The 20,137-nt window shown below is 45.9% G+C and overlaps 1 protein-coding gene across 2 annotated transcripts in view; it reads right to left on the bottom strand.

Annotated features, from left to right (window-relative positions):
- LOC147009189 (non-selective voltage-gated ion channel VDAC2-like) overlaps positions 1–20,137 on the bottom strand; it is a 56,559-nt gene extending 36,422 nt beyond the window's left edge. Inside the window, exons 1-4 of one of the 2 annotated variants that reach the window (XM_085863084.1) lie at positions 19,980–20,137; positions 10,662–10,733; positions 8,078–8,127; positions 1,435–1,587 (exon numbers count right to left, since the gene is read on the bottom strand). In XM_085863084.1, the coding sequence (XP_085719210.1) occupies positions 1,435–1,587; positions 8,078–8,127; positions 10,662–10,728 (270 nt within the window). In that variant the 5' untranslated portion in view covers positions 10,729–10,733; positions 19,980–20,137. Of the gene's footprint in view, positions 1–1,434; positions 1,588–8,077; positions 8,128–10,661; positions 10,734–13,305; positions 13,327–19,979 lie in introns of those variants that run through there. The other variant, XM_085863083.1, reaches the window with a different exon arrangement.

Here is a 20,137-nt window from a genome sequence, read left to right as displayed (position 1 = left end):
TTTAGAGCTCGAGACCCTTCAGACCAGTCATTTACATCCTTTACATGCACATTACTATTGGAACATACTCTTTGGAGCTTCAGACCATCTTGAACCTTCCAAACAAAGCACACAAACATCTATACTCTTCTTGCAAACCAGACCATACATTCAGCAAGTAATGTGCAAACTCGACCCACCCAGGGAGTCGGGTCCTCGACTCGTATTTGTAACAGCTCTCACAGCTCCCACCCCCACCAATAGGATTAATAGTGTGGATCAATTTACTTGCCCTGTGCAGTCACATGCTCCAGAAGCACCCAAATCAGATGCGGTGTCTTCCCGAGGGAGGTCCACCTGATACATCCACCTCCCACGTAAATATAGCTGGCACAAATTGTATCTTCAGGTTGTGATGATGTCCTTTCTCAATGAGTTGGTTACCGTTACTTGGTAATGACGCAAAGCATTATCATTACAGCTGCAGACGTCCATTAAATAAAATCACCAAGCCTGCCGTGTTCACAGGAAGCACTCCCGCAAGGTTCAAAGTCCATACATTGGTAGCGATCCGTTCGGGGGTGGATTGGGTAACACATGTCCGTCCACTCGGGCCTTACAGCGGCCCACATGGTCGCAAGTCTGCTCTTTCAGTGAGCTCAGATCGTTCCCCCAATTCTTTAGTTGTGTAGAGGTAGACTCCTTTCGCTTAGGAACTTTTCCCCAAGTATTTTTGGCTTCTTTCATGAGCTTTGTGAACCATTGCAGGAAACAATCCTAATCTCCCACACACGATATGCTTTCAGGTGCCCCGGAACATCGCCGTATCGAGGGGTTTTGCGCCTGTGCGCCGAGCATTCTGGGTCGTATCAAGTCATCTCAAAAGTCACTTATTGGACACGATGACGGGACGAGTCGTTGGACCCGGATAAACCCGATCAATGCAGCAACGACCAAAGTGCATGCAGCAAAGTGGTCGTTGATGTCATTAAACGCACATTACGAACAACCAGCGTGTTTATTTGTTCAGTCAATGGCTGCTTTGGCTGGAAAGGAGAGGAACAGCTCGGTTCTGGAGATCGGGTCTTACAAGGCAGTAGTTTGAATGAGGTCACACACAAAAAGATAGACTTCGACAGTCATACACTTCTCTCTTGCCCACTCAACCTTAATCATATCCCATTGTTTGCACCACAAATCAATCAATTTAACCAAGGTCACAAGTTAATGAATAGGTTTCATTAAAATTGCTTTGTAAAAAATGCTGTACACGTTAGTTAGCATTTTTCCTCAGCATTCTTGCCAGTCCACATTTTAACGCTCAATACATCCCCTCTAGTAGCCGTAATGTTCCCACTATAAATCTTTACAATCGGAAGATGCAAACAACTCCCCCCCGCCCCATTGGAATTTTATACCTTTTACAAGTCTCCCTCTCCACCCCCATCACCATACCTTGTCCTCGAGCGAAACCTCCGTGCTCAGAGTGTTGTCAGTGCTCCACTTTTCGGTGAATACGAGGCCGTGCTCAGACCAATTGTATTTGGTCTCCAGGCTCGCATTGACCTTCCCGGTTTCCAACACCGACGAGCCCTTGGTGGAAAATTCCTGCAGCCAAAGGAGATTCATCAGAACGTTCACCAAATCGATACCCTCGAGTCGCGCTTCTACAATTCTTGCTCCAGCTCCGAAAGATCGAACACCATTTGGAACGTCAGTGTAATATTACAAATCCACACGTACATGTCGAAACAAACAGCACAAGGCCTTAAAATCCGATACAATTAATAAAGCAATTGGCATCAAACATTCCTTTAACATTGGGCCAAACAAAATGGATCTGTCGAGAATGGTCCCTCTTCCTCCTGCAACGTTTACCCCGTCAAGTTGATCGGACAAAGGAGCCATTCCATTTAAGAAGTAGTGTTTGCGCATTCCTGGCAAAGGCATCATGTTTAAGGAGAAAAACCCAAAGGGCCCACTACTGCACTGCATTCAGGAATTGGCTGTACGACTCCATCAGATCAACGTAGTTCCTGGTCGCCGTCTATTCCAACGATTACAATCCGATCGCCATATTTCCATGGGCTAGAGAATTGTGCAAAACGAAGCCAAGTTAAAGAAAACGTTTTAAGTGTTTGGAAACCATCGAGAGAGACGATGGATAAACGAGTTTACGTTCATCACACAACAGACAGTGTCTATATGGAAAGTGTACACCCCCTTTCAAATTTTTCACCTTTTGTTGCCTTATAGCCTGGAATTAAATCAGACTTTTTCAACCTTTAATTACACATCGTAAGGCACAACTTCCAAGTGAAAAACAAATTGTACAAATTTCAGAAAAATTTAATCAAAAATAGAAATCTTAGTTGGACAAGTGTTCATCCCCCCCTTATCAGAGCAATTGTAAATTAACTCAGGCGTAACCAATCACCTTCAAAATCACACACCAACTTAATTGGTCTCCACCTGTGTTAAATTGTAGTGATTCTGATCATTGCAGGATAAAAATCAACTGTTCCTGTAGGTTTCCTCTGCTGGGAAATGTATTTCACAGCAGAGACTCAACCATGGGCACCAAGGAGCTTTCAAAAGACCCCCGGGATAAAGTTGTGGAAAGGCACAGATCAGGGGATGGGAATAACTATTTCAAAAGGTCTTGAATATCCCTAGGAGCACAGTCATGACAATCATGAAGAAGTGGAAGGTGGATGGTACCATCAAGATCCTGCCGAGATCAGGCCGTCCCTACAAACTGGATAACCAAGCAAGAAGACTGATCTGAGAGGGCACCAAGAGGCCAATGGCAACTTTGAAAGAGCCACATGCCTTTATGGTAAAGACTGGTCACTGTGTGTATGTGACAACAATATCCCAAGCACTCCACAGGTCTGGTCTGTACAGTAGGGTGGTGAGAAGGAAGCCATTACTCAAAAAAAGCCCATCTTGAGTCCCATTTGAAGCGTGCAAAAAAACCACTCCGGAGGTTCTGAAGCCACGTGGCAAAGAGTTTTGTGCTCCGACGAAACCAAGATGGAACTTTTTCACCGAAATGCAAAACGTTAGGTTTGTCACAAACCCAACACAGCACATCACCCACTGTGTGAAGCCGAGAAAGGTGAGAGGCAGGAGAACCAGCCCAGAGGGGAGAGCAGTACTCCATCAGGCTGCGGGCGAAAGCTTTGTATGTGGTCAGGAGCTAGAGGTGGGCTGAGGAAGGACTTTGCACGACGGAGGATTCCCAATCGCTGACTGGCTTTGGAGGCCAGGTTTGAAATGTGGCTTTCCCAGAAAAGATCGTGTCAGGTAGTGAGACCCAGATGCTTTAATGAAAGGACTTCTTCCAGAGGATTGTTAATAAAGTAAATTGGGGGGGGGGGGGGTTCTAAACGGCCCTTTCAGAGAGACAAAGTAAGAGTGTGAGATTTGTCTGGATTGAAAGACGTGTTCCATGTGCTGGACCAGCTTGTGATTTTATCCAGATCTGCAGTGAGCGAAGAAGTTGCTGCTTGCCGGTCTGAGGGATGACAGATGGTATGGCAGAGGGTGGAGTCATCAGCAGAGATAAAGAAGATTTTCCAGAGAGTCAGAGAGATCATTGATGAAAACCACAAAAAGAACAGGGCCCAGAACACTGCCTTGAGGAACTCCAGCCTAGACAGGAAGAGGGGATGAAAGAACTCCATTTAGGGCCACACGTTTGCTGCGACAGGAGAGGAAGTCAGAAAGCCATGAGTGGAGATGGCCTTGGATACCATAGGAAGAGAGTTTAGTGAGCAGGGCAGGGTGCCAGACCATATCAAAAGCACGCGATATGTCTAGGGATATGGCTCTAATTTCATGTCCGGCATTCAGGACCTCCATCAATTGTTGGGAGTGCAGAAGCAGCATATCCAGGGAAGAGTGATCTGGTCTGAAACCAAATTGATGGTCAGAAATCAAGCCATTGGAGAAGAGGAAGGATTTGATGTCTGAAGCGATGATGGATTCCATAACGTTGCTGATGATTGGGAGAAGGCTGATTGGTCTGCAGTTGCAGGGATCTGTTTTTGCACATTTTTTATGCAGAGCGGTAATGTTTGCCGATTTCCAACCAGATGGCAGATGACCTTGAGCAAATGAGAGGGTGAATAGAACAGAAAGAGGATAAGCAAGAACAGAGGAGTAGGTTTTTAGGACAAAAGGGTAGAAGGGAAAACGGATGAAGCAAAATGCAGAAAAACCAGAGAGGAAAACCTGCTGCCCTCTGCAAGAAAGATGAAATTGGGACGGAAGGTCACCTTTCAGCAGGGACAATGACCCGAAACGCACAGCCAAAGCTACATTGGAGTGGATAAGGAACAAAAAGATAAATACCCTTGAGTGGCTCAGTCAGAGCCCTGACCGAAATCCAATCGAAAATCTGTGGCACGACTTGAAGATTGCTGTCCATCAACGTTCCACACGCAACTTGACTGAGCTTGTACAGGTTTGTACAGGAGAATGGGTAAATCTTGCCCAATCAAGGTGTGCAAAGTTGGTGGAGACCTATCCCAACACACTCACAGCTGTAATTGTTATCAAAGGTGCTTCCACCAAGTATTAACTCAGGGGGGTGGACACTTATCCAACCAAGATATTCTAGTTTTGTATTTTTAAGCAATATTCTGAAATTTGTAGAATTTGTTTTTCACTTGGAGGTTGTGGGTTATGACGTGTAAATGAAAGTGGGAAAAAAAAACCTGATTTCATGCAATTTAATTCCAGGTTATAAGGCAACAAAAAGTGAAAGTTTTGAAAGGGGTGGACCTAATAAATATCAGTGCATGCATGTGTGCCAGTGTGCGTGCATCTCCTCTAACTTCAAAACTATGAAACCTAGCAGTCTGAAACTTTGCATGCACACCAATGTGAAAAATCGGGAGTTTGGGTTAATTAAAACATCCCTTCTGAAGAGAATAAACAGCTTTATTTAATTACATCCTTTAATCAGGCGCATCCTCGGGCACCTCACTTTCCCGCGCTGGGGTCTCAATTAATTATTTTGTTCAGCCTGTTCAACAATGCTTCGAGTCGCAACAGGCCACAATGGTTTATTGATGATAAAGCACTGAAAATGTTTATTTTGGTTCTTTTCTCACTCATATCATCGAATGCCTCATCTACATCCCGACAAATTGGTGTGGACATCGCTTTTGAAAGTGCTATAGGTTTCAAATTAGGAGCTTTGAGTGATTTCATGCATTACATGTAACGATTGTCCACGATGTACTCTCACAGACTAATTAAATTATATCAGATATTTCAGTTTTGAGGATTGGATCACGTGGACTAAATAATTCGAAATCTGGAGTGACATCTGAAAATGTAAAGAAATCGGCGATGTTTTGCTTTTTTGCTGGTATGTGCCATTACCAATCAGCTTGCTATCTCTTGAGAAGCCAGCCGTTCATCATCAACCATTTCATTGGAGTGCTTAAGCCACTTGCTGAGCATCCTGCAGTCGATAACGGTACAGTTCGTGTCCCAAATTGGGATGTACAGTCGGCAGTTGCTGCAAGTACAAGGTAGAGGTACGTATACAGCACACACGGACGTGGTACATATGGGTAGATTTGGATCTGTAAAGGGACTCCCCATTAATGTGTGCAGACCTGCATGCTTGGTGACTGGCACCGTGGCAGCAAAGTTTCATCCCGTATCTCATGATGGGTGGTGGAGGTCTGAACTTTTAACCTCAGCAGCGTACAAGCGATCACGGTTTCCTTTGTCCTCATGACTGCGTTTCTCAAGCAATTGGTTATTTTATGACTGGGTGTAATTTGTAAAGGTTATATAGTTTCTTTTTGTGAGCTTCAATGCAAAATATATTTGATAACACCCAATTTCTTCCCCTTTTTCCATATATATATATATATATATATATATATATATATATATATATATATATATATATATATATATATAATTTTTTCCCCATCACATGATGTGTGTGTCCACATGTTATTCATGAAGCACAACATTCTCCCAACCCTCAACCCTCACTCCACCCCCTCTGAAAACAGTGCAGCACCCTCTCACCCATCTCCCTCCTCCCCAACCCCCCATCCGAACGTATCTGGACGGTGGTTACCTCCAAACATATCTGGATGGTTGTTCTCTCGATGGATCCTCTCTCCTCACACGATCTCACCTTGCCCTACCCCTCCTCACCCTACTCTCCTGCCCTCCCTCTTCTTTCCCCCACCCCCCTTCATATTCCGTCAATGAAGTGACAGGTTGTGTATATATATATATATATATATATATATATATATATATATATATATATATATATATATATATATATATATATATATATATATATATATATATATATATATATATGAATGAAAGTGTGTGGATTGAGTTTAAACCTGATCGTTGTTGTTGGGGAATGCACAGGGGTGTTTTAGGGGACATTAAAAATTTCACAGCCAAGGGGTGTTCAGGGTGGTTGGGGAGGGAGGACCCTAATTCTATGTAAATGTTTATTTTACAGCATCACCTGGTGGAAGTCACAATTACTAATCTAAATCAAAAGTGAGAGAATCAAGTAATCCTCAAGGAAGGTTAATTTGCAAGTAAGTGTAACTTTATTCCTTATGGGAGGGGGGGGGGAGATCATTTACAATGTAGTCTTACTTTTCAAATGGGGACCATATGCACATGAATGTCAGGGCTGACAAATGACTGATTGGAAAAAGATATTTATTTATTGCAACAACAGTCAAGGCTCATGGAAGATCCCACAGTTGAAAAAAAAGATTCCTAAATTTGGGACAAATGATCTGGATCGGAGGTCAGCCAAGCTGCGGCGAGAGGTAATACAGGTGCAGGCTTGTGGATGGGCATGCCACTCTTCAAGGTAGCAGCACCACAATCTTGTTGAAGCACGTTTGGTACAGCTCATTGCCCGAGATTCACATCCACCACCGAGCACCGTTTGCCTGGACCCTTCCCTTCTTGACAAATAGCATTTGAGGTACCAAGTATGAAGCAAGTTCAACTACCTCGAGAGGAGTTTATTCGGTGTTTAATTTAAAGTCCATCAAATCATCTTGCTTCACTCGCACGATTTAAAAAGAGCAATTTTAAAAGTTCCAGATGAGTTTGCACAAGTTCAGGTGAAAACATTGCAATCGGTGAAGGAAAGTGAATCGTATTTGGCGACTCTTAAAATGGTCACATCTGTGCCGATGGAATGAATCAAACTCCATTCACTGCCAGGTGGAAGGTTCCAGGTTTGAATGCAGTACTCAAGCGTATAAGGACACGTCCCCTCGATGCGGTGTGAAGCAGATCTCGGTCAATCAGTCAGTCATCTCAGGGGCGCATATAGCAGGTGCAAAGTCGTGACCGACTCACCACACAAACCAGAGTCAAAACACGACGTGCTTTCGCAGGAAAACATCAGCATACATTTTAGGAAAGATATTTGGACAAGAACCGAGTGAGTATTTAAAATAAAATAATTAAAATGGCGTGAGATTCGACAGTTCCGGTTCGACGGAACGGTTTCTTCAACATGACCTTATGACCTCGCTGAAAGCAGAATAATATTAAATAATATCCTCCTGAACACGAGGTTGATCGGAAAGACGGGTCACCATTCAACCACTAAATTTGCATCAATGAGCACGTTTTACCCACAATTCAAAGCGTTTTGGATTGGGGGGGGGGCAGGGGTTAAAAAATAATTAATCCAAATCGACCAAAAATCAGATTCCCAACATGTCCGCCAAGTTTCACACATTCAATGGATTTTTCAGTTGCGGCCTTCAGAAGTCACTTTGCCAAACTGCCACACAGACGTGACCTTCGACCAGCATCCTACGGGAAGTGTTCATTTCCTGGTGGACCTCCCAGCACTGGCAGGTTTCATCACAGATGCTTTTGTGGTAACCACTGGCATTTCAATGACATCGCACAACATCGACCTTGACCTTCGACCCCACTCGGTCAAAAGGTCAAGGTCACATCAGACACCACAAGCTAAATACAATCCCACTAGCTTGAGGGGGTGGGGGGGGAACAAAAAATAAAAATAAAAAACAGTCGGAGACGCCAGACTCACCACTCCACTGTTCGTCTTGGTTTTCAAATCAAGTTTCATAAAACCGAATCCTGGAATAAAATAAAAACATACAAAATAAATTACAATTCCAATCGAGAAAACAAACACACATACAAGAACACGGTTTGGGGGTGAGCGGAACTCTCGACATTAGTTTAGGAGAATTAGCCATCATTTGTGACACACACACACACACACACACACACACACACACACACACACACACACACACACACACACACACACACACACACACACACACACACACACACACACACACACACACACGTCCTTATTGAAGACTGTCCCATTGCACGACACGTACAAACCTTGGTATAGGAGGAATCATCGGATGCAACAAAACGACTCCATCGTACGAGGACAGAAATCATTATTTATTTATTTTAATGTTTATTTTCCCCCACAATAACGAGCTTTTGGACCTCGAGTCATCTTTTTGTCCATTTGATGATCAGTTCCTCATTCAAAACACCATTGGTGTCCAGGAAACGAATCTACACCGGTAATGGTGCGGCCATATTACAACGGCGGACAAATCAAGACTTCAGCATACAACACAAGGTCCATGACCCGTGATGATACAACAACCGGTTCTTGTGATTGGTGCACACTTTGGTAAAGAGCAGCTCGGCTTCAGCAGACGGATCAAACGGGTTTCAGCACCAATTCGGTAAAACACCGCAAAGCAGGGCAACGTAGCAACATGTCCGCAAGAAAACTATCAATTTTTTTTTTTTTTACACAAAAAATAAAAACAAACACCCTCGATGGAACACAGAACAATGGTGATGACGTCCTGACGTGAGCTTCGACTAATTATCCACATCAGAGTCATGACAAGACGGAAGTAAGTGCAGCGTATTGGAACCTGTTGGTGTCACTACGGATATATTGTTGCAGAAATGGCCCTTGGTGTGTTATTAAATATAGGATTAGCCCAGATCCCCCCTTCAATGCATGTTTAGCCAGGTTGTTTGGTAATTCGACATTACATGGGTGTCGGGAGGTGAAGCAGGCTGTCCATTGTTCATACAGTGGTGGTGTGCCGAGAGGCCGTTTTCTTCTTCTTCTTCCTTCCCCCCACCCCCTCTGAACCATTCCCCGCCCAGCGCTCTGAGAGTGTCGGTCGGCGAGGCGTGTCGGCAGCCGATTGGTAGAGGGCAGCTGCAACCTCGGCGATGGACCAATCACGGGTCCTCGGGGGAGTATCCAGAGCGAGCGCCGGGAAGGCAAGGATGGAACTGCCTGAGCGTCGAGTCAGGCCATCGGCAGTAAGAGGAACTGCATGAGGGTTTTTGCGATTGGTTTTCGTAAAAAGGTGCACGCCCCAAGAAGGCAACAGAGTAACTGCCTGAGTGTCGAGTCGCGATCTGCTGTATAAGGGATGGCTGTGTCCGTCTGCGATCTGCTTCATGAAAAAGGCAAGAGGAACTGCATGAGCGTGCAGGTTGTCGCCAGGTTCATCCTGAATCCAACCACGGAGCCTCTGACTGTCTTTACTCCCGGCACGGCTCGACACGTCTTTCCATCCAGTCGATCCGCCTGCGGAGCCCAACACCCCGATTTGGCCGAGTCTGGTGAGCAGGCCAGGCCTGGATTTGTATGCTGGACCTTGTGAAAAGCCAGCTGGAGCACCCCGTGCATCTTTCGCTCTTTTGCCATCGACCTTACGGGGGCTGAACGCGCTGACGCTGGTGCGCAAGCGGTGCCGGGAGGAGGAGTACGAGTGCCATTTTGCCATGCTGCATGCTCGAGCTGGGTGCTCGAATCCGTTGATATCGGCTTGTCACGAGCCACATTTGTGCCTTTGACACTTTTCCTCTCGTTCATGAGGCATCACCAAGTACTCTGTGTCTCGTCTGCATATTGTCTAAGGTTTATCTCGCGAGGGTTCCCTTCGAAACCCGGAGCTCCCGAGTTAAGAGCGGGTTATAGATTAATTATAACGTTCGTGAATGTTTTGCTTTTGTCGTGTTCCCGGATGTGTCCCCAATAAATCTGGCTGATTCATATGAAAGTTGCCGCCTTGAGTTTATTCGTGCCGTGCTGAGGAACTATTAGCTCGATTTGTATTTAAAACCAAAATGGTTACGGACTGGCAGACTTTGCTCGGTCTCTGACAAACCCAGTCTGTAACCGGGGTCCATTTCCTCAAGTGGCAAGGCAAGGTGTACTTTTGGTATCGTGATCTGAGGCGCGTAACCCGAGACCTGTGCCAAGCCAGCCGGCGTTATAACCCCAGAGACGGCAGTGCAGTTAAGTGCCGCCGAATCTTCAACATTTGGCTGTCAAGAGTAGGGTGTGAATCCCACCACCGCTGAATCCTTTACAATATTACCGAGGATTTCAGGCAATACACACGATGGACAGTGCTGTGACTTGGCTGGTCAGCTAAGAATTAGATCTCAGCTGTCATTGGTCAAAGCACGATTAGAATGGACCCCATTCATGTATGCACACCTGTCAAGTCATTAATCACAAACATTTACAACAGGATGGACGTGTTGTTTCATCAAGGAAACATCTCACCAAGGCAGGTCCGCAGGAAGTACCACGTACTCACCATAGCCCTTGCTAAAGATGTCCCGAGCAGCTTTTCCCAAGTCAGCGTATGCCGGAGGCGTTGCCATTGTGTCTGAAAAACAAACACCAACAACATTTAAAACTGCACAGTACAAGGTAACCTGTGGCTCAGGTTACAGTTGCCTTCTGACACGATTTGAAGGTTTTTTTTTTTTGTTCAGTATGGAGTAAAGGCTCATGGAAGAGCAAGAACACTTAACGAAGCAACATGTAACAGGCCTAAATAAACACGAGACACAGAGAGCAGGTTTGAAGCAAAAAAGGACATGTGGTGTGGACAAGATAGATACAGAGGAAAAACTCAGGAGGGGAAAACTGGAAATTTGGGAAGGGGAAGGAGGGGGTGGGGTAAAGAGTTAGAAGAGATCATGGTTTTGTATGGTGGATGATCTGAGATGGTGAACAGCTTGACAATCAAATAAACCAATGTCACCCGCAGGGTGACCCATATCTTGCCAAAAGGTGACCACGTGCGACTTATTTAAGGTCACAATGAGGTGAACAGAGCTGCTATCCACTAGGAGCGACTCCTTGAGGAATATCTGCCGACGAGAGATTCCGATGAGAATCGTTCTACAGAGTAACCATGAAAAATATGTTTGCCTCATAACGTCACCAAATGACGTCATAATATCTCAAGCTTGACATATCTAGAAAGCACTCATCGAGGTGTTCAATTTGAGGTACTACACGATATGGTTCCTAAAACTTGAAAATTTGACCTTGGGGTCAAATATTTTGACCTCAGGCGCGAACCACGAAGGTCAAGGCCAATCGCCACCAAAAACTAATCAGCTGAGCGCCAGACCATATACTACATTCCCATAAAGTTGAGACTATTAGATTAAAATTACTCAAAAAATAAGGGTTTCGTCGACTCCCCTGATTTGCGACAAAGTGACATTGACCTTCAAATTTTTATGCGCTGAAAGGGACCTCTATAGGCCTCTGATATGCGGAGTTACAAAAATTTCCAATGATAACTGTGCTCTGCAGAGTGATTTATACGTGATTACAGACAAAAAAAAAAAAAAAAAAAAAAACATATGAAGGTCAAGGCCAATCGCCACCAAAAATTAATCAGCTGAGCGCCAGACCATGAACTATATTCCCATGAAGTTTGAAGACTATCCGATCAAAATTACTCAAAAAATAAGGGTTTCGTCGACTCCCCTGATTTGTGACAAAGTGACCTTGACCTTCAAAATTTTGTGCACTGAAAGGGACCTCTTTTGGCCTCTGATATGAGAAGTTACAAAAATTTCCAATGATAACTGTGCTCTGCAGAATTTTTTATATGTGATTACAGACAAACAAAAAATAAATAAATAAATAAATAAATAAATAACATACAAGCTGACTAACATATCTTGCAACAACTTCGTTTTGGCAAGATAATAGATATTAATTAAAAATAACCAAACAACTCATCCAAAGGACAAACCCTGGTACAGCCTAATTATACACCCAATCAACCACCAGAGGGGAAAATGACAGCTCAAAGAAAAAGGGCAAATCCTTCCAAATAAATAAATAATAACTAGAAATCAAAACAATACGACAAGAGTGGAGGGGAAAGCATCATCGTTGAAGTTTGATAAACACCACTACCACAAAGAATAGAGGATATGGGAAGACCATGACAAGCCGGGTCATTTAAAATACCTAAAATAGTTTGGCAGAGCAAGTACTGGACCATCGTATGATACAACCAGCTATCGGTACACCAGTCAAAAAACATGGGCAACCAAGAACAAATCTCCAGACAGCGAGTGGTTAGGTGAGGCAGGGGCCATGAGCTATTCTTGTGGAGGTGACAAGCCCACAGTGAAGGTGACCCCTTGAGGGCTGGCGCAGCAGTTCCACAACAGACCGCCATGTCATGGGCGAAATAACGAGCGACTGCCGTTTCGAACCGTGACAGACGATCGGCGTGCCAAATGAGAGGTGACACGTACCACCAGGCCGTGCCATTCGAGGCCGCGGCAATCATAGGAGAATGACGTGTCAAAAAGAGGGGAGCGACTGGGAGGGGAAAGGGGTGAGAACAAAAAAAAAAAAAACTGCACAAAGCCTATGTGTGCTGAGCATGCTCAGGTCCCCTGACAGGCTGTGTCTGTCTCCATCGATTCCCATCCAATTAGTGTGCCCTTTCCTGCCGCAGGCTCCCATAATTAAAAGGTAACAGACACGCAGTCCCCTTTAGTGTGAGAAAACGAAGACAAGCGAGGAAAGAGAAAAGGCAAAGGGGGAAAAGCAAGCGGCGCGCGCACACACGCACGCATGCACGCACACACAACTTCAAGGGTTTGAGGAACAAACGTACGGCACACGTGGAATACTGCACAGACCTTCACACAACACAAACAAACACCAGGATTCACTCCAACCCATCTACGGACGAGCTTGCATCGGAATGAAATGCACGACAAAGATGTTTGAGCGTTTTCTTTCAAAAACGAATCACAAGGACATTCGTGGAGAGTTCACCAAAAAAAAAAAAAAGATTTCCACCTGGGATTGCAGCATCACGTGGACGTCATCAGATGGGGACAAAGACCAAAACAAAGACAAACTTGTATCAAACAACTCCACAATTCAAGGTCTAACGGCAGGCAACCCACCAGCCAGGCCGACACGTTTTTTACGTGCGTACCCCGTACCTCGAACAGATCCTGCATTCACCGGAGGACCTCCCAAAGACCCGTCCACAACCAGAACGCTCTCAAAGCTGGGCTCAGCCACATGGACCTGCTTCCTCATATTGAGAAACCACACCCAAGACGACACACCCACGGCACACATCAATCAAAAGGGATTTACCGACGGGCCGAGTAAAGGAGAGAAACGTTGAGGTCGTGCGGACGTGAAACACGGTCCATTTTTATCAAACACCATCGTGTGGCGTACAGGAACTGAGTGTACGGCGTGGCGTACAGTTCGGGTGGCAGGAGCCGAGCGACGTGCTCTGAACGCATTTCGAAAATTGACCACCGCCTCTCGAGGAACAGGATAACCAGGAATCCTTCACAATGCCGGGAGGGTGGCGGGCCGATGCCGGAAGCCTGCACGGTTCTGGACAAGGTAGACATTGACCAATGCGTTCACACCTTGTTCGGCCTCAGAGTGCCACCAATTTAACTTCATACACAGGGGAAGGAAGCCCTCATGCTTTACAAATATAAAAATTTTAAAAATGGAGAGCCCGAGCCAATGTCCAACATCATTACGAAGGGATTAAGGGATTAAATAGGACAGGAAGGACATGGAACAATCCCGTGAAGAATGCAATAAATGAAGCAACCACCATCACCACCACCCTGCGATATCGGGCATGAAGCACCGCCCACTGGAATAGCGTGACATCATCCAACATTTTGTAAGGCATACTTTGTACTGGAACAAGAACTCCTTTTGCTGGTTAAAGCCAGCCACCTTGTGTACCCCCTAAGCACCATCCTTCAATGCATGTTTGACCTCCACATCGTGGAACCTTGCGCATTACACGTTTCCTCATCCGAGCCAGGTATCAAATCTTCTTGGTCCAGCCCCCTCTGCTGCAAGCAGAACAAGAGAGAGACAAAGACATTGCACCTCACAAGGTCAGAGTCTCTGTCTCTCTCGTAATTAGGACCGCGACATCAATCACCACGACAGCCACGAGGGCCTTCAAGAATGTTCAAGTTGGGAGAGGTGCGTGGATTACAACGCATCACCATCGGAGTAGCATTTCGAATTCGGCCCGAGGGTTCGACGCTCGACGCTGCGACTGCAGACAACCTTCCTCCATTCGCTTCAAGGTCTGTGTACATGATGCAATTTTCATCGGCACTCGGTGATCGTGACCATGGGTGACCATGTGCAACCAAAGGCCGTGCCCGGTTCTCTCGACGTTACCAACCATGCACACTCCCGGCATCCCTCTCACTGGGTATATGTGGATGTGCGGCGGGTCACGCTCACGATGGCGGAGATCAACGACGAGTCAGAGCAAGGTCATGCAATTGGTCTGTTTACTTTGCCAATTAGTCAAGACGTACTCAACGCAGTTAATTGACAATTGATGCCAAAGCTGTTCAGTGTCAATAACATTCGGCTGTCAGATTCAAAAATTAAATTGTGTGTGTTCAGGACATGACAACCTCCATGCAGGCCAACTGTATATGGACACAGACGACATTCTTGCAGAATTAGGCCTCACCTCCAAAAATAATAAATAAATCAAAACATAAAACCACCCTTTTAACCGCTTCGAGTTCAATTTCCAATCACCGTGACATCTTGTAAATATCCCCAAATCGCCTTTTGATTCCAACGACGGCCCAAAGCTCCTGGAGGAGCTTGCGCGGACATCGCGTGCGGGACAAAGACAAGAGCATCGATATCGGTGCTCTTCAAGTTACGACAGCAGGAGACGAGGGACAAATACATCGGAACCTGGGCGGTTCACGGCACGGGCTATCGGTCAGGGTGACAACACCAGACACGGCAACCCTCAACACAAAGTCAAAGTCAAAGCCTCCAATTACCGTGAACTCGTGGTCTCCAGGATCGATCTCAACTTACAACTCAACAAAAATCAAAAATACAAGGAGGTGCACGCACTTCACGAGACAAAAGACAAAATACATTTGAACAATAATTGTCAACGGAGAAAGTCAACAGTACGCGCAAGAAACCGGGCTCACGTTTCAGCTCGTAAGGGATCCGCGATGTCGCTTCGTGCCTCCTCGATCGGTCCAAACCAGACGACCGTGCAACGCCCAACTTCATCTTCAACATCTTCATCCATCCATTGTGGACACAATGTCACAAATATGTTTCTCATATTGGAGTGCAAGTGAAGGTACCCTCTGGTGCACGTCGGCGTCATGTACACTACTCTTCGATCACGAACAGATGAAAAAAATAACTGCCATTGAAAAATGACGTTCTCACCAAGGTTTAAGTAATCATTAGTTTATACATGAGAAAGGAGGCGGTTACGAGGGGATATGATCGAGATGTTTTAGATAATGAAAGGTTGAGACAAAATGAGCAAAGAAAAATTATTCAATGGAGTAGACAATGAGAGGACCAGGGGGGGGGGTGAAGAGGAGAGTTAAGACAGTAGCAAGGCAGGGGGTCATTCACTGAGAGAGTTAATGCATGGAATAGTCTTCCTGGAAAGGGAGTGGGAGCAGAAGCAGTAGACGAGTTTAAATTGGAATTAGGTAGAGGGATATTGGGAGGAATTGTTGATAGTTTGCACATGGATGACGATAGTGTAACACGTGTACATATCGTGATGTCTGTCGAGGACCTCGGTCATCAAAAGGTGAATGTACTCCACATATGTTCATTCCTGAACCTCGAACCACCTTGCCCTCTCACCCCAAAGTAGTCCATTCCTTAATCTCCAACCACCTTGTCCTCTCACCCCAAAGTAGTTAATTACTTACCCTCCAAACCACCTTGCCCTATCCCCATAAAAGTAATTTTACATACATATACATACATGGGCAAGTGAACCAGATTTTATGGTTTTGCCCCATTTTAGTGGAGTCAAAACCCATATTTGATGGAAAGTAAGATGAATTTTTAAAACGTCACGTTTCCCTTCCATTCCACTCGCAAGGATTGATGCACAGTCTGATAGATCTGTAGTGGAGATGCAAGGTATCGCTGGTCATCTAGAATCTCATCTATTGGCTGTGTGACGTCATGGGCTTTCCCTCTCCGATGGCCACGTCGACGTCCTCCAGGATTCCGCATGCAGCATCGCTTTGCTTCCGATCACATCGACCATATTGCAGTCACCACAAATCAAATCGATCAGTGATTTCCAATTCACTCTTGCACTTCTTGGTGATATCATAACTGAACTTTCGAGTACATATACTCAATGGCAGGATTAGATTCGATTCGGATCATTTTCATTCACACAAGGTGTCCACAAATGACCAAATTCAAACCATAATTGAAAAATAATGAAATTGGATGCACAGTACCATCTTATGACTACAATACGTAGAGCGGATACCTCCACCACGTAATGCCTGATCCGTGAGAACATATCAGGCCCATTACACTCTTAATGGTGAAGAATCACTTGGAAAAAATAAATAATTCTTGTATCCAGATCCGGATTCGGATCTTCAGCAAAATCGAAACAGTTCGTCCTTGTCACACACCCAGCCTGTCCACAAAGTTTCATCCGAACCCATCCACAACTCTTTGAGATAGCGTGTACATAAACAAACAGAAGGGTGAAAACAGAAGCTCCTTCACCTTCGGTGGCAGAGGAACCAAAGACCTACAGAGCTCCAGGTTTGAGTACAGGGCAGTATTGTTACGAATCTGGAATCCATCGCACACAACAGCTAGAGTCCTTATAGATCAGTTATACCGGTATGTGTTTTTAGTTAGGGTCCCATCCCTTGTTTAATGGGTAATTAAGTGTACGTGCGCTGCCAAGTTGTTTTATAGTCAGGTCTTTCAATCCTGAGATCCGACAAACCAACCACCCTGCCACTGAACTAGCGCTTTACCAGGCTCCCCTTGCTGTTCAATTGGAGTTTTGAACAGCGAGTCAACACACCTGATCCCTGTCCAACCAAGCACGCACAGAGCGTCCGACACCGAGGCTCCGCCCCGCTCAGGGAGGGGATGAAAAGACCAGGCTCCCTTTGGAGGGGTGTTCGAGTTCGGGTTCGTGTTGGCGTCTGAGCCTGAGGAGAATCACTTGCATCGCGCACCTCCTCCTCGCTTGTTTTTGCCATCCGAATCGTTCTGGCGTCTGCCGCTCCACTCCTGGTGCCTTCGTCCTTGACGCCACGTGAAAGCTGCGGGTTTGAGTCCCGCCACAGAGCCAGATCGGCGAAGACCGCACGAGGCGGACAGGTCCAAGCACAGGCTCTGGCCTCCAGCTCACCTTTCCTCGAGCTGAAGCCTTCAATAAAGACCCGACAGGGTCCGTTTCTTTTGGGTGTGTGTCTGTGTGTGGGCCCCCGTCTCTTGAGTGGGATTGTTAAGTGCTTTTCCTCGCTGTATATTGCCTGCCTGATATTCGGATAACTCTGCCCTTACGTGCTTCCCGCCCCGATCATTTATTGTAATAAATTTCCCTATTGTCGAATGTCCCAGCTCGTTCCGTCGTTTCTTTCATTGGCTTAGCACGGTGCGTGTTGAGGAATAGCGAGACAGTAAATTGTTAATTTGGACCGACGGGCCTCGGGAACCATCCGCTCGGGTACACACGGTAAAGGCTCGTCCCGCTCGAAGTCTGTCGAGGGTGTGAATTCCCCAGTCGGTTTGCTGCGTGGGTACTTAGGTATATTGAAGTTTGGCAATTAACCCTACCCCATGCTGCGGTCGAATTATTGGCGATTCATGGTCCTGAAAGGGACCCGTGCCTTTCGGAGTTATCCGAGGGTCATGACCTAAATTCCGGTGTGTTCGGTGGAGCCAACTCCACTGCTCCCTCTCGCGGTCATGCTAGCCACCGATACCCGGCTCCACAACAGTATATCCTATTTCATTAATGTTTATCACCGTTTCAATTTGGAAGGATAATTGGTGCCACGAGATATCGTTTATAAATGCTGTTGTCATTTTGTATGCAGCCTTTGCCCTGCCGGTCACATCATGTTCCTGGAGGTGCAGCTGCGCCGCTGATGCAGTGCCCGTTACCAGTATAAGTTGGTACTAATTTTGCCGACATTGGAAGGATGACAGGCTGGGTCAACCCATCTGATGTTAATTCAACAGAAGGACAGTGGCTCAAACTCAAGAACCTAAGATCTTAAGACAGCCACCTTAACCGTCAAACATCAAGCTCGTATCGTTGATGAGAAGGGCAGACAGGGAGCCACGACTTGGCCTTCTGTTTCCAGTAGATCAGCACGTCCAGTACTTGTCCTGCCTCACAGTAACTGCCAAGAGAAAAGCATCTCTTCACAAGTTCGTAAGAACAAAACCGGTCGTTAAAAGGCGCTTGTCCAAATGAGGTCACGTGCTCTCCTCACATGGAAAAACCCCGGGGTGACAAGTTTGATCCTCCGAGAGATCTTGTCAGAAAGGCCAAGCATGCATGTGGTGAATGCAGGCTCTCCATCGAGTGCAACCTGCGGCTGCTGGTTGCATCATTGGTTGGGACGCGGCAATGCCGCCGATGCAGTGTCCCCCTTACCAGTACACTGGTACTCATTTTGTCAACCTCCTGGTCTATATTAATTCAGTGGCCAACGGGGCTTGAACTCAGGACCCTAGGATCCCAAGCCCACCACCCTAACCACGAAGCAAACACCAGGCGGTGAATGCAATGTCGAGCAGTCACACAAAGCGACTCGTCAGTCATGTCGTGGCCACGTCGGTGCGATCGATCGCTGCTCGTCAAGATGGTCTAGACTCGGACTGTAACGGCAAGAAAACATTCGACACGAGAGGTGAACACCTGCAAGACCACCTTATCAATAAAACGACTACCTGGGTACTCTGGTGCATCTTGAAAAACGTTTTTAACCACATTTGATAATAAATAAATAAAAACCTGCTTTTCATCATCTCCAACTTGACATATATATATATATATATATATATATATATATATATATATATATATATATATATATATATATATATATATATAGATATCTCCTGTTCTCACCCCCCACCTCCCCAACTGATTTATTTAATTTGGTTGGTGAAGGTGTAGCACAAGCATGATGGGCCAAATGGCCTTCCTGCGTCAAAGTTCCTTCATCCTCGTCAGGCCAAACATCGACGGTTTAATAATGGCGTGCTCTTCTCAGAAGTCTCAGAAGGCACTCGAAGAACCCCAAAACCGCACACACGTGTCGTGGCGAACTCCAGCGGAAGCTGCGAGTCTCGACAGATCCTTTTACCCGTGCCTCATGACATAGCCCACCATGAAGGAGAGAGAGAGAGAGATAGAGAGATAGGAGAGAGATAGAGAGAGATAGACACGATAACTTAACCACGCCCACCCCCATCACGCATGCGCAGTGCCGACACAGAGAGAGAGAGAGAGAGGGGGGAACGTCTAAAAGGATGTGAAAATATCAAACAATTGGTGCAAGTGAGATTCGAGAGAATAAATAAATAAATAAATTTAAAAATAAATAAAACACCAAGGTATTTAAATAAATGTACAAGAGATCAATGGTGGATGTGTCGGATTAATCTGTAATGCCAATGGGGGCATCGAGCGCAAACACCGAATCGCAGCGAACACGTACGGCACGAGCAAACAGGACGCGCGAACGCGATTCACGGCTCGATGAGAGACGCAACGCACCTGAAACGGGCCGTTCTTCACGGACTGTGATCCCGCTCCGCGTGCTCACAGTCGGGCTGAAGGACAGGACGGCGTGACGTCACAAGAAAGACCCGTCGGACTGTCCGTTGCGCCTGTGGTTATTTTCGGCGCGGGCGGGGCTCACTTCCGCTGTGGAG

This window comes from Eptatretus burgeri, chromosome 17 (assembly GCF_056783735.1).
Source record: "Eptatretus burgeri isolate ZD-2024b chromosome 17, Ebu_testis_v1, whole genome shotgun sequence".
Classification (NCBI taxonomy): Eukaryota; Metazoa; Chordata; class Myxini; order Myxiniformes; family Myxinidae; genus Eptatretus; species Eptatretus burgeri.
The sequence above is the reverse complement of the archived record's forward strand: the minus strand, read 5'-3'. Positions and strand labels throughout refer to the sequence as shown.